The following is a 14410-nucleotide window of genomic DNA, read 5'->3' as shown; positions in this document are numbered from 1 at the left end:
AAAAAGAATTTCAAGAATGGTATATATATATATATATATATATATATATATATAAAGTGTAGCTGATAGCGTTGATAACTTGAAATGCAGTCCCCAAGGGTTGAGTAAGGCTAGTCCAAGAAACTGAGGGTGGCCTGTGGTCATGGGAAAGTTAGATTGGTCATCTGTGTATTAGATTTTTGGTGCTCTGGTACCAAAGTAATGCAAACTGGGTGGCTTAGGCAACTGAAATTTATTTTCTCATAGTTGGAGGCTGGAAGTTCAAATTTTTCGATTCTCCTAAAGTCTCTCCTTGGCTTGCAGTGACTGCCTTCTTACTGTGCTCTCACATGGACTTCCCTCTGTTTGATCAGGCCTTTTCTTTCCCACTTTTCTTCTCTTTTCTTTCCTTTTCTTCCTTTCTTTATTTCTCTCTCTTTTTTAAAGAGTACTTATTTTTATTGGAAAGACAGATAAGATTTACGGAGAGTAGGAGAGACAGAGAAAGATCTTATGTCTGCTTTTTTACCCAAGTAGCTGTGCTGATCCAAAGCCAGGAGCCAGGAACCTGGAGCTCCTGGAGGTACAGAAGGGTTAGACCAAGGTCACTGAGTAAGGCTTGTCAGTAACCACTGTGGCTCCTTCATTGGAGCAGTGTGTGGCTGGGGACAAACATGCACTATTTGCAGGATGCTCACACTTCAACTTCAGGAGACAGAGGTTCTGGGAGACCTGAATCTCAGGAAAGCTTTGTGCCTACTGTCCCTGCAGGTAGTAAATGATTGTGCTGTTTGTTTGAGATATGAAGCCCTGCCTGGTAAGGAGGAAAAAATGCCCTTGCAAAGACTCTCAGAACCTGTGAATATTGCTGTACCTATCTGGCTAGGTCTACTGTAACTAAGTACTGCAAACTGTGTAGCTTAAAACCAAACAAATTTATTTTTCACAGTTCTGGAGGTCAGAATCATTGACACCATTGTGGTGCAGTGGACCAAGCTGCATGCTACATTTGAATGCCAGTTAGAGTTCCAGCTGCCCCACTTCTGATCCAGTTCCCTGCTAATGCATCTGGGAAATCAGTGGAGGATGGCCCAATGGGCCTCTGTACCCATCTGGGAGACCCAGATGGAGTTCCTGATTCCTGGCTTCAGCCTAGCCTAGCCCCTAAGTGGCTGTTTACAGAGTGAAGCAGTGGACAGATATCTTTGTCTTTCTTCCTGTCACTATGCCTTTCAAATAAATAAAATAAATCCTTTGAAGAAAAGTTTGACATGAAAGCATTAGCAGAACTGGCTTGTTCCTTGTGGAGTGTTTTCCTATACCTTCCTCCCAGCTTGTTCCTTGTGGAGAGTCTTCCTGCACCTTTCTCCTGGCTCCTGGAGTTGCTAAGCTCGTGGACTTGTGCTCCTGTATGTCTCCACAGGGCTTTTTCCCTCTGTGTGTCTCTTTGTATTCTGCTCCTCTGTCTCCTACAAGACTACCAGTCATGGGATCTAGGGCCTGCTTAAATTCAGTACGATTCCTTTCAAAATCCTTAATTATAGCTGTGAAGACCTATTTCCAGATAAGCTCTCATTCTGATGTTCAGGTGGGTATGAAGTTTTGGGTAGTACCATTCGACTCCCTGCAGCTGCTTTGTATGAGAAGTGAACATTATCTTTGATGGTGGCTTAAACATGATGAAGTTACAGGCGTTGAGAAGGAAAGCTTCCAGGTGGGCCCTAAATGCAGTCACCTGTAACCCAATAAGAGAAGCAGAGCGAGACTTCTGTCCATCTCAGGCCGCTGTCCCTTGCTGCCACCGCCGCCGCCTCCTCTTCCTCCTCGCCATGACTTCCTACAGTTACCGCCAGTCATCCTCCGCCTCAACCTTCGGGGGCCTGGGTGGCGGCCCCGCGCGCTTTGGGGGTGGGAGCAGCTTTCGCGCCCCCAGCATCCACGGGGGCTCCGGTGGCCGTGGGGTGTCTGTGTCCTCTGCCCGTTTTGTGTCCTCGTCCTCTGGGGGCTACGGTGGTGGCTATGGGGTCTCATTGGCCGGGTCCGACGGGCTCCTCTCTGGCAACGAGAAGATCACCATGCAGAACCTCAACGACCGCTTGGCATCTTACCTGGAAAAGGTGCGCGCCCTGGAGCAGGCCAATGGCGAGCTGGAGGTGAAGATCCGCGACTGGTACCAGAAGCAGGGACCCGGACCCTCCCGCGACTACAGCCACTATTTTAAGACCATCGAGGATCTACGTGATAAGATTCACGGGGCCACCATTGACAACTCCAAGATCGTCCTGCAGATCGACAATGCCCGTCTGGCTGCAGATGACTTCCGCACCAAATTCGAGACAGAGCAGGCCCTGCGCCTGAGTGTGGAGGCCGACATCAACGGGCTGCGCAGGGTGCTGGACGAGCTGACCCTGGCCAGGACCGACCTGGAGATGCAGATCGAAGGCCTGAAGGAGGAGCTGGCTTACCTGAAGAAGAACCACGAGGAGGAAATCAGTGTCCTGAAGGGCCAGGTGGGTGGCCAAGTGAGTGTGGAGGTGGATTCGGCTCCAGGTGTTGACCTTGCCAAGATCCTGAGTGAGATGAGAAGCCAGTATGAGGTCATGGCTGAGAAGAACCGGAAGGATGCCGAGGCCTGGTTCGTCAGCCGGACTGAGGAGCTGAACCAGGAGGTGGCTATTAATACAGAACAGCTGAAGACGAGCAGATCAGAGGTCACTGACCTGCGGCGGACCCTGCAGGGTCTTGAGACCGAGCTGCAGTCGCAGCTCAGCATGAAAGCGGCCCTGGAAGGCACGCTGGCAGAGACGGAGGCCCGTTTCGGGGCGCAGCTGGCACAGATCCAGGCGTTAATCAGCAGCATCGAGGCGCAGCTGAGCGACGTGCGGGCTGACACCGAGCGGCAGAACCAGGAGTACCAGCAGCTCATGGGCATCAAGTCACGGCTGGAGCAGGAGATTGCCACCTACCGCAGCCTGCTTGAGGGCCAGGACATCCACTAAAACAACCTGCCCACCCCCAAGGTTGTCTGAGCTGCCAAAGTTGGGCTGCTGGGCTCTGCCCTCCTGCAGGGAGAGGGCACTGGGTAGGGGTATGGGAGCGGAGGGGCCCTTACACTGGGCACTTCCCCTGAGCTGCCAATAAAACTTTATGGCCCGAGGAAAAAAAAAAAAAAAAAAAGCAGCAGAGCGAGTTCTGACACACAGAAGGGAAAGCAGTATGAAGAAGGAGGCAGAAATGGAGTGATGTGGCCACAATCCCAGGGACGGCAGCAGCCACCAGAATATCAGGGTGAGGGCAGCCCCTCCAGCACCCTGATCCCAGCCGAGTGAGGGGGATTCATGGACTTCTGGCCTCTCACTTCTGTGGGAATCCACTTGTGTTGTTGTATGCCACCATTTGTCATGTGGTTCTCCAGTAGCAAGTGGGGATGATTTCCAGCAAGGAGCTGGAGTGCGGAGATGGGGGGTTGCTTGGTGTAGAGGGAGCACTCTCTGTGTCAGACCCACCCAGGTTCTGTGCTTCCTATCCGCTGAGAGGAAACCAGCTCCAGCACCACTGCTCAAACGGCTCACTCCACAACTTGAAACTGGCCTGGGTGAGATTGAGAAAGAAAACCACCTTTAGCCTAAGCTCCTGCTGGAACTAGCTGAGGAAAAGGAGCAGAGCCTGGGAGCTTTGGAGGAAGAAAAAAAACCCCTGGGGTTCCAGGGCTAGACTCCAGCAGGGGAGCTCCTTGTGGAATACTCACTACTACCTCAGGACACATTTCCTGAAGTGCCTGGCACTTTCTGAAAGCCAACTTGACAATTTCTTTCATGACCTCTTAGGGTAGAATAATAGAAAAGAGAAATGTGAAGTGTTAGTGAGGATGTGGGGAAGCCAGACCCTCATGGATTGTTGATGGGAGTGCAGAATGGTATAGCACCTATACAAAACTGACACTCTTCTTTAGCAGGCTAAACAGTCACCAAGGGGACTGGGCCTCTGGCCCAGAAATGAACACATCTCTTGGGACATGCATAAAATATCAGAGTTCCTGGGTTCAAGTACCAGCTCTGCTCTCAATTCCAGTTCCCTGCCAGCATACACCTGGTGAGCAGTGATGATGGCTTAAGTAATTGGAGTCCTAGACTGAGTTCTAAGCTGCTGTTTTCAGAATAGCCCAGCCTTAGTTGGTGTGTGCATTTGAGGTGTGAACCAGAGGATGGAATATTTGTGTGTGTGTGTGTGTGTGTGTGTGTGTGTGTGTGTGTGCCTTTCAAATAATGATTTAAAACATGAAAGCTTAGGGGCCAGTGATGCTGCCATCTCACATGAGTCCCAGATGCTCCACCTCCAATCCAGCTCCCTGCTTATGACTTGGGAAAGCAGTGGAAGATGGCCCAGATACTTGGGTCCCTATACCCACATGGAAGTACCCACAGGAGCTCTCGCTCTGGCTTCAGCCTAGCTCAGCCCTGGCCATTGTGGCCATTGGAGAGTTAATCAGCAGAGGGAAGACCTCTCTCCATGTCTCTCTTTCTCTCTATAACTGCTTAAAAAAAGATTTATTTATTTTTCTTGGAAAGAAAGATTTACAGAGAGAAGGAGAGACAGCAAAAGATCTTCCATCCCCTGCTTCACTTCCCAAGTAGCTGCAGTGGCTGGAGCTGAGCCAATCAGGAGCCAGGAACGTCTTCCAGGTCTTCCATGTGGGTGCAGGGTCCCAAGGCCTTGGGCCATTCTTTACTGCTTTCTTAGGTCACAAAAAGTTCGCTGGATGGAAAGTAGAGCAACCTGGGCATGCACTGGCTTCCATATGGGATCCTGGTACGTACAAGGTGAGGATTTAGCCACTGGGCCATTACACCAGGCCCATAACTCTGCCTTTCAAACAAATAAAATAAATCTTTTCTTTTTTGAGGAAAGCTTAAAAAATAGTTATGACATAATGCAATATTTCCACTCCTAGATAGAAAATGAAGAACAGAAGCTCAGCAGATCTTATGCCAGAATGTTCACAGCGATACTGTTCACAATAGTCAAAGGTTACCAGAGTGCTGCCAGTCATCACCTAATGAATAAACAAATGTGGCTCAGCTGCACCGTGGAATATTATTCAACTGTAAAAGGAACCGAGGGTGATACGTACTATATGGATGGATTTTTTTATTCAATTGTTGCTTAAATACTGAGGTACTTTTCTTAAGAATTATTTGGGCCCGGCGGCGTGGCCTAGCAGCTAAAGTCCTCGCCTTGAACGCCCCGGGATCCCATATGGGCATCGGTTCTAATCCCGGCAGCTCCACTTCCCATCCAGCTCCCTGCTTGTGGCCTGGGAAAGCAGTCGAGGACAGCCCAAGGCTTTGGGACCCTGCACCTGTGTGGGAGACCTGGAAGAGGTTCCTGGTTCCTGCCTTCGGATCGGCGCGCACCGGCCTGTTGCGGCTCAGTTGGGGAGTGAATCATTGGACGGAAGATCTTCCTCTCTGTCTCTCCTCCTCTCTGTATATCTGACTTTGTAATAAAATAAATAAATCTTTAAAAAAAAATAGAATTATGTACTTATTTTGGGCCCGGCGGCATGGCCTAGAGGCTAAAGTCCTTGCCTTGAACACGCCAGGATCCCATATGGGCGCCGGTTCTAATCCCGGCAGCTCCACTTCCCATCCAGCTCCCTGCTTGTGGCCTGGGAAAGCAGTCGAGGACAGCCCAAAGCCTTTGGGACCCTGCACCCGCGTGGGAGACCCGGAAGAAGTTCCTGGTTCCCTGCTTTGGATCGGCATAGTACCGGCCGTTGCGGCTCACTTGGGGAGTGAATCATCGGACAGAAGATCTTCCCCTCTGTTTCTCCTCCTCTCTGTATATCTGACTTTGTAGTAAAATAACTAACTAACTAACTAAATAAATAAATAGAATTATTTACTAATTTTAAAGGCAGAGTTATAGAAGTTCAGTTACACCTGCAACAGCTATAGCTGAAGCCAGGAGCCAGCTCTCCACATGAGTGGAGCTCAAGCATTTGGGCCATAATCTGCTACTTTCCCTGGCACATTACCAGGGAGCTGGATTGAAAGTGGAGAAGCTGGAACATGAAATGGTGCCCACATAGGATGCCAGGATTGCACATTGTAGTTTAACACACTGTGCCATACCCCACAAAACTGAGAGAATAAATGAGATGCGTACGATTGCACAGCAGTTCTTGAGGGGAGGGGTTATCCTATGACTGTCTACCAAGGGATATGGGTCACCCTTTGTGTTCACATGGAATGCATCTCTGCAGGTGTCACCATTTTGGTGAGGGATCTGGTCCAGACGCCCGGATGCAGGTGAGGACATGCTTCCCTGTGAATGTTTGATTCAAGCAACTGCCTCACCCTCTCAGTGCCTCAGTTCCCCTCCATTAAAGTATCTCTGGTGGCATCACCTGGCTCACAGGCAGAGTGAACATGAAGCAAGCTGTTGACTGTAAGGTGTCCACAGCACAGTTGGCACATGAGTAAGTGTTGGGGGCTGTGGCTCAGCTAAGCCCTGAAGGATAAGCAGGATTTGGACTAAGATGGATGGTTGTTGGGCGGGGTTGGGAAAAAGGCCAGTGGCCAGAGGGTTGGTGGAGCTGGAAGGCTGTTGGAACCTTCATGTAAGGAGTCTTTCAGGATGGAGGTGGTGGACCCCAAGGGCAGCTTTGATTTAATTCACACCTTCCCACTTGGAGACTGGTGTCTGTGGACCTGAGGGGACCCGGGGAGGATGCAGCTTACACCAGGGGTCCCTGGCTGTGTGACTGTGCTGAGTGCTTGGAATTGACGATACATGGATCTGGATCCATTTCCTTGAGGGGAAGGGGGTACAGGCTCCTGGGAAGATGGGACAGCTTTGTTCCACAGGGAAGCTTTGTGACACAAAATACACAAATCCTCATGGATGCTTGCTGCCTACGGCTATGTTGCCTTCACACCTGCCTCCCCGTTTTGCTCAGGTGAAGCCAGATGGGCACTGCTTGCAGTGGGGAGGGAGGCCATAGCCAGAGGCATATGGGAGCCAGGCCTGAGACTGCTTACTTTATAGGGAGCCAACCCCTCCTAACACCCCATGCTATCCTGTGCTGCTGCCTGACATCACCCCATGCTGTGAGCTTCACAGGCTCTTGCACAGTTCTCTAATGTGTGCCAACAGGTTGGTTGTGGCAACTTCTATGCCCTGCTGGTGTGATAAGGTGCCTCACTGAGCCCAGCAGATGTAGCTCATCTTTCCTCAGGGTCTCTTATGTGTCAGATTGGTCAGCAAGCACCTCTTGAGACACCCCTCAATTGCTATAGCAAAGAATCAGTATCAGCCACATTTACAGGTTGGGAAATGGGGGCACAGATAAATCCAAGGCTGTAGGGCAAATGATTGGCAGATGAACCTTTGTGATTTCAAAAAATGTGATGATGTTGATGATTACTGTTATTATTATTAAATATGTATGAGTGCCCAGCTCAGTGAGTTTGATACGTAACTACTATCCAGACCTAGAATGTTCTATGGGGACTGGAAATGTTCTGGAATTGAATTGGTATGGTGTTATTTGCCAGTTCAGAGCTAGGGTAATTCAGAACCATGGACAGCTCCCTCCACAGAACAGCCAGGCAAGGAGCCTCTGCAGAATGGAAAACTCATTTGAATTTAGTATGTGTTAAATATAACTGAAATTTCAATTTCTGTTGAAGCTTTACATTTTATTCGCAAATGTTGCATGGACATGCACTTTTTTGTTTGGAATACGTACTTGCTCTGGCCTACAAAAGTGAAAACATTTACTGTCTGGAGTTTTACAAGGGATGATTTGCTAACCGTGTTCTGGGCAGCAGTGGAGTGTTTAGAACAGTTTTGAGGCACTTCCCCCACAGACACTGCTGCGTGGAGATCAATGGGGGAGACAAATGAAGGTAGGAAACCTATGGCTGAGACCAGGCTGAGGGGGACAGGGTAGAGGAGCAAAGGTGATAGCAGCAGCGTGTGGAAAACATCCAGTGCTGTGCTTGTCCTGTGCTTGCCACCTGTCACTGTGATCACGCCCCCCCCATCTGCCTCACCTGGCACTTCAGATGTTTAGTCCTGTTTTTAGGCTTGGCCTTAGTAGGGAGAAGTGAGTAGGGGTCTTGGGGTCAGTCACGGGCATGGGTCTCAGGGTGCCAATGGCTACTATAGGGGCAGAACCAGTAGAACTTCCCTTTACTTTTACAGCCCTGGGGCTCTGGGCTCCTGGCTTTGGCCTTAGGGCCTTCAGGTTAGGATTATGACAATGAAATGTGGCTTGTGAGCAAAGATGGGACACATAAAGATGCACCCAAGCCAGGCCCTTCAGCCTAGGTGCCACCAGCTGCCTGCCTCTCCCAGACTGAAAATACACACTTACAGCGTGTGTACATCATAACTGCAAACAACCTAAATGCTCATCAACTGAAGGAGTAAACAGGCAGTGATAAATCCATACAGTAATATAATGTTACTTAGGCACAAAAAGACTGAAGAGCTGATACAGAGTGTAATATCGATGGACTTTACATATATGCTGAGTGAAAAAGGCCACACACAGGAAACCACATACTGTGTGGCTCCGTTTGCATGAAATATCCAGACTAGGCAAATGGACAGGCAGAAACTAGATTGTGGTTGGCAGGAACCTGGATGTGACCTCTAAGGGAAATAGAGTGTACTCACACTCCTGAGTTAAACCTGCATACCCAGACGTTGTGAACCTGTAGACTCCTCTCTGCTCTGGCATGCATGTTGGGTGGGACACCCAACACACACAGAGTGAACCTGCAGAGTCCCCTCTGCTCTCACATGCACGTGTGGTGGGACACCCAGCACACACACACAGTGAACCTGCAGCGTCCCCTCTGCTCTCACATGCACGTGTGGTGGGACTCGCGCACATACAGAGTGAACCTGCAGAATCCCCTCTGCTCTCACATGCACGTGTGGTGGGACACCCAGCACACACACACAGTGAACCTGCAGCGTCCCCTCTGCTCTCACATGCACGTGTGGTGGGACTCGCGCACATACAGAGTGAACCTGCAGAATCCCCTCTGCTCTCACATGCACGTGTGGTGGGACACCCAGCACACACACACAGTGAACCTGCAGCGTCCCCTCTGCTTTCACATGCACGTGTGGTGGGACTCGCGCACACACAGAGTGAATCTGCAGAGTCCCCTCTGCTCTGGCATGCACATGTAGTGGGATACCCAGCACACACACAGGGTGAACCTGCAGAGTCCTTTGCTGTTGCATGCACATGTGGTGGGACACCCAGCACACACACAAGGTGTCACAGGAGCCTCCTTTCTACTAGGGTATTCGTACATGGTGGGACACACCCGCAGAAGTAGAATGTTGTCACAGTGCAGAGTGTCCCTCTTCCCACTGATGCATGCCAGGTGATACACATGGCACCTGACATGAAGATCACACCCTTACCTCCACCAGTGCAGGGTCCCTTGGCACCTTCTTGCCCCCTCATCAGCAGGCGGTTTCTGGGTCTAGACCTCACATTTGCCACCCAGCTAAGACTGCACTACCTGGCCATCCACCCAGCTGCCCCACATGCTATGACAGCCATCCTCGCACCTCACATTGGCAGTAGCCATGGGGTAGCTGCCAGGGGCCCTAGAAATTCACCTCCCAGAGTGCTCACACGCCCACACCTGGAATACATGGGGTGCAGAGTCAGGGCAGGTGGAGTGTGGGAGCCCTGCACTGTGGTTTCTGTCCGCTCTGTGCTGGAAGTCCTTGCATTTTCATGTATTCTTGTGAACTGAACATGCATATCTTTCACCTTCTACATAAACACACGTGGGCCCTGCTGTGATCTTTTTATCTCGAATGCTGTATATCCTTAAGCAGTTGACTCACCCAAGAAATGGTACTGATACCCGGATATAATCCACAGCCTGTATGCCAGTGTTCCCAGTATTTGATCATGAATTAAGAATAATGCATGGCATTCCTCTGTCCCATCTCTAGTTGGTTTCAATTTTGTATGGATCCTACTTTATTTTTAAGCAATCTTGACATTTCTCATGTCTCCAAGCCAGATTTTCAAACTGCCCTCCATTTTATTTGTCCAAAAAGAGTGTAATCATAATCAGAGTTTACAGGTGATTTTTCCCACTGAACTATTAAACATTTCTTTTTTTAAAAAAGATTTATTCAAAAAGCAGAGTACAGAGACACATAGACTTCCATATACTGGTTCACTTCTCAAATGCCAGTAACAAGCCAGGGCTGGGACAGAATGAAACAAACAGCCTGGAACTCCTGCTTGGTCTGCCACCTGGATGGCAAGGCCCAAAGTACTGCTGACTCTAAGCTGAAACAGCACAGCCACCAGGACTGGACTCCACACAAGCAGTGGCTCAACCTCTGAGGTACCACTCCAGCCTTATTAAACAATTTTTTTTAATGGTTGTGTCTCTTATGTGATCATTTCTTTTTTTTTTTAAAGATATATTTTTGTTGGAAAGGCAGATCAGATTTATAGAGAGATCTTCCATCTGCTGGTTCACTCCTCCACATGGCTGCAATGGCTGGAGTTGAGCCAATCCAAAGCCAGGATCCAGGAGCTTTTTCTGGGTCTCCTTGGTGGGTACAGGGATCAAAGACTTTGAGCCATCCACCACTGCTTTCCCAGGCCACAAGCAGGGAGGTGGATGGGAAGTGGAGCTGGTGGGATATGAACTGGTGCCCATATGGGATCCCAGTGCTTACAAGGTGAGGATTTAGTGTTGAACCATGCATATACTCTCCAACACATACATAGCTGGAACTGAACAATATAAACATATGCCTTGAATGTCCATGTCTCCCTAAAAATGATGGATAGGTTTTGTGTCATGCAAATCACTTCCCCTAATCAAAGCACATCCCAGGTATTTTGTGGGACATGCAAACTTTACCTACACATAGAAAGCCTAGGTATCCTCAGGAGACTCCCAGTATCAGACTGATACCAGGTTCTCTCTCCTATTCCCAGATGATCACAAGAGTGATTTAAAAAGTCCTCTCAGCCACCTCCTTTCAGACCAGCACCATGAATCCAGACCTTTATAATGATGGAAATTTATCTAGCAAAAGACTGAATTGTGCCTACTGAATAAGGAACTGAATTTTGTATTTATATCTAAATGAGTACACATGGTAAGTGTCTACCATATTGGACATTGCACTCTGGAAGACATTCTTTATAAAAAACCTATAGGGAGGCTGCTTTTCTGACTTTTAAGTTACTTGCACAAACACTCAGAGGACATGAGGCTCTTGGTAGTTGGTCATAGTTTGTACAGGAAGCTGTCTGGGTAGTATATGGAATTTAGCAAAGTAACTTGCGAATTTGTTTATGTGCTACAGCCACCTTCCTGGAAACTATCTTTCCACCTTAAGCACCATCAAGGAGTTCAACATGTTTCATACTCAACTTGCTTTATTTATTTTCCCAAGATTACTTTTATTGGGAAGACAGATTTACAGAGAGGAGATACAAAGATCTTCTGTCCACTAGTTCACTTCCCATGTGGCTACAACAGTAGAGCAAAGCTGATATGAAACCAGCAACCAGGAGCTTCTTCTGGTATTTTGTACCCTCAGGGTACAAGGTCCCAAGGCTTTGGGCCATCTTCCACTGTTTTCCCAGGCCATGAAACAGTGCCGATATAGGGGCCTGGCATGTGCAAGGTAAGGATTTAGCCACTATGCCATTGTGCTGGGCCCACTCAGCTGACTTTGTTAACTAAAAACATCTGTATTTACCGAATGGTGAGACTAAGACACACAATATAACCCATGCTCCTGTGGACATTGTGTTGGATGGAGACAGACAGCAAATAATGAAACAAATTAAACAGGTTAGGTTGAAAGGCTTAATATTTTTAATTCAAGCCTATTTATTGAATTGGTAATATTTTCACATTTCAAAATTTTAAAAAATATAAAAGAATACAATAAGAGAATATAAAAGAATAATAAAATATAAAAGAATAAGTGAGAATTATTCCTCATCCCTGTCTTCCCCAATTTTCATCAAGGGTAACCAGTATGCCTGTTTGCTTTTCACAGTTTCAAAGACTTGCATCAAGCAAATGTTTTCTCTTTACACAAATGGAAACATGCCACAATCAGTTTTACATCTTGTTTTTCCCCCATATATCTTATCTTTTTTTGTTAAGATTTATTTTTTTAATTTTTATTAGAAAAGCAGATATACAGAGAGGAGAGACAGAGAGGAAGATTTTCCCTCCGATGATTCACTCCCCAAGCAGCCACAATGGCTGGAGCTGAGCCAATCCAAAGCCAGGAGCCTCTTCCGGGTCTCCCACGTGGGTGCAGTGTCCCAAAGCTTTGGGCCGTCCTTGACTGCTTTCCCAGGCCACAGGCAGGGAGCTGGATGGGAAGCGGGGCAGCCAGGGCTAGAACTGGCGCCCATATGAGATCCCGGCATGTGCAAGGTGAGGACCTTAACCACTACGCCATCGCGCCGGGCCCCATATATCTTATCTTGGAGCTTTCTTCCACATTAGTATATAGGGACATTTTTAAGGCTGATCAGGCTATGATTTCCTTTCCACCACAGAGTGGTGGTTCCCCATTAGTGGATATGGAAGTTGTTTCCAGATTTTTATTTTTAAAATCAATAGCATAGTGAAAACCATGTGCAGTCTGCGCATGTACAAATTCATTCCCACCAGCTTTGCTGAGACAGTGTATGACTGATGAATCATCCTCCTTAGTAGCTGAATTAACACCAGTGGAAATGTATAGAAAAGACCTGTGCCTTCCTCAAAGAAAACTCAATTTGGGTGCAGGGCACATTGCTATGATCCATCCCCCGTCCCTCAAAAGGTAATTTAAAGCAATACATGAAGTTATTGTCAGTGAAAGTGCTGGCAGTGTAGGAAGACATACTATAAGAGAACTAGAGGGAATTCAAATTGCTAGACACAGGTAGCCATACATACATGTTCATGGTTGTGTGTAGGGCTTAGCATACACTAGTGGATGTGTATACACAAGTGTAAGAAAAAACTGCAAGGAAAATCGGCAAAATCTAAATGTTAATGAACGTTTGGGCTGAAATTAAGAGGGATTTTTAAGCCTTCCTAATTTTTAAAATTGTTGTAATTGTCCAACATTTGCTACAAATAACATACTACTTTTATGAGCAGATAAAAACCATGAATTTTCCCTACCATACAGTAATTCCTCCTGAGTTTTCTATCTGTATCAAGATATTTATAAGGAAAATAGAACAATATGAACTAAAGAAGTGAAAAATACACAAAAATATGTTGCCTCTTCCATTTTTGCTTATTGCCCAGTGGAGCTATTATAACCTCATTAGGCTCAGTATCCACTTTGGAAAGTGTGAAAATATGATCATTTTAGGATCTGCCGTTCTGGGTTCAAGAAGGGAATGAGGCAGTCACAGGTTTGGTGTCCAAGGTGGTCTAGAGCCAAAATGTTACTGCTGGCTCCATCTTCCAGAAGGGAGAGGCAGTCCTGTACACTCCCAAGTCCACAGACCTTTCTGGTTGGGCTGTATGGCAGTCACAAGTGGGGACTCTGCTATTAGACTGTGCCTTTCATTCTGGCTGGGCCACTGGATACCATGTTATTTTCCTTCTCGCAGTGTCCTGACCTGGAACTGTTAGTGGAGCTGAGATGAAAAGATCCCCTGCTGACATTGTAAAATCATTAGGACCTCATGGAATGAGAAAGGGGAGGGGTCAAAGACTTATTTCCTGATAGGATGCCAGGTAACAATGGCCCCATTAAAAGGGCTATTCGAATTAATATTTGAACGCCAGTTCAAGTCCTGGCTGCTCAGTTTTGGTCTAGCTCCTTGCTAATGTGTCTGGGAAGGCCATGGAAATGCTTATACTCCTGCTACCCATATGGGAGACTCAGATGGCATTCCTGGCTTCTTGCTTCAGCCTGGTCCAGCCCTGGCTGATGCTGCCATTTGGAGGGTAAACCTGCAGATTGAAGATCTCTCTTTCCCTGTCACTTTGCCTCTCAAGAAAATAACTTTTTAATACATACCTTTTGTAAGTTATGTAAACAGAAAATTATTTTCCAAGAATCAAAGAAAAACTAGTGCAGATCAGGGTACAAGAATAGAGTAGCAGTGAAAAGTGAGATGACAAAGGAAATATGTGATGGTGTCAGAGAAAAATGGGAGAAATAAAGGCAGGGCATCAACAGCATCTTACAGAAACCTCTGGAGATGAACTGCGGAGTAGCTCCAAGAATCCCAGCAACCAGCTCTGCTCCAGTAGAAAACCCATCAGTATGATTCAGCATCAAAGCATAGACAAGGACATGGCAAGTTCTGTTGTATTTTTCCGAGGATGATCATTCTTCCATTTCATTTTACACCCTGCAATCCAACATTCTGTCTGAA

At 47.4% G+C, this 14410-nt stretch overlaps 2 protein-coding genes across 2 annotated transcripts in view; one reads left to right on the top strand and one right to left on the bottom strand.

The window, feature by feature from the left end:
- Positions 1 to 14410, bottom strand: part of RPS5 (ribosomal protein S5) — a 154133-nt gene that overhangs the window by 36998 nt on the left and 102725 nt on the right. The gene's annotated exons all lie outside the window — the stretch shown is intronic.
- On the top strand, positions 1757 to 3159 carry LOC131482262 (keratin, type I cytoskeletal 19-like). Its single transcript, XM_058674919.1, has one exon. The coding sequence runs from the start codon at positions 1809 to 1811 to the stop codon at positions 2976 to 2978; it is 1170 nt and encodes a 389-aa protein (XP_058530902.1). The 5' UTR covers positions 1757 to 1808; the 3' UTR covers positions 2979 to 3159.

The sequence above is a fragment of the Ochotona princeps genome, chromosome 16 (genome assembly GCF_030435755.1).
Source record: "Ochotona princeps isolate mOchPri1 chromosome 16, mOchPri1.hap1, whole genome shotgun sequence".
NCBI lineage: Eukaryota > Metazoa > Chordata > Mammalia > Lagomorpha > Ochotonidae > Ochotona > Ochotona princeps.
The sequence above is the reverse complement of the archived record's forward strand: the minus strand, read 5'-3'. Positions and strand labels throughout refer to the sequence as shown.

Coding starts and splice junctions, on each gene's coding strand:
- LOC131482262 (XM_058674919.1), top strand. CDS start 1,809: ATGACTTCCTACAGTTACCGCCAGTCATCCTCCGCCTCAACCTTCGGG.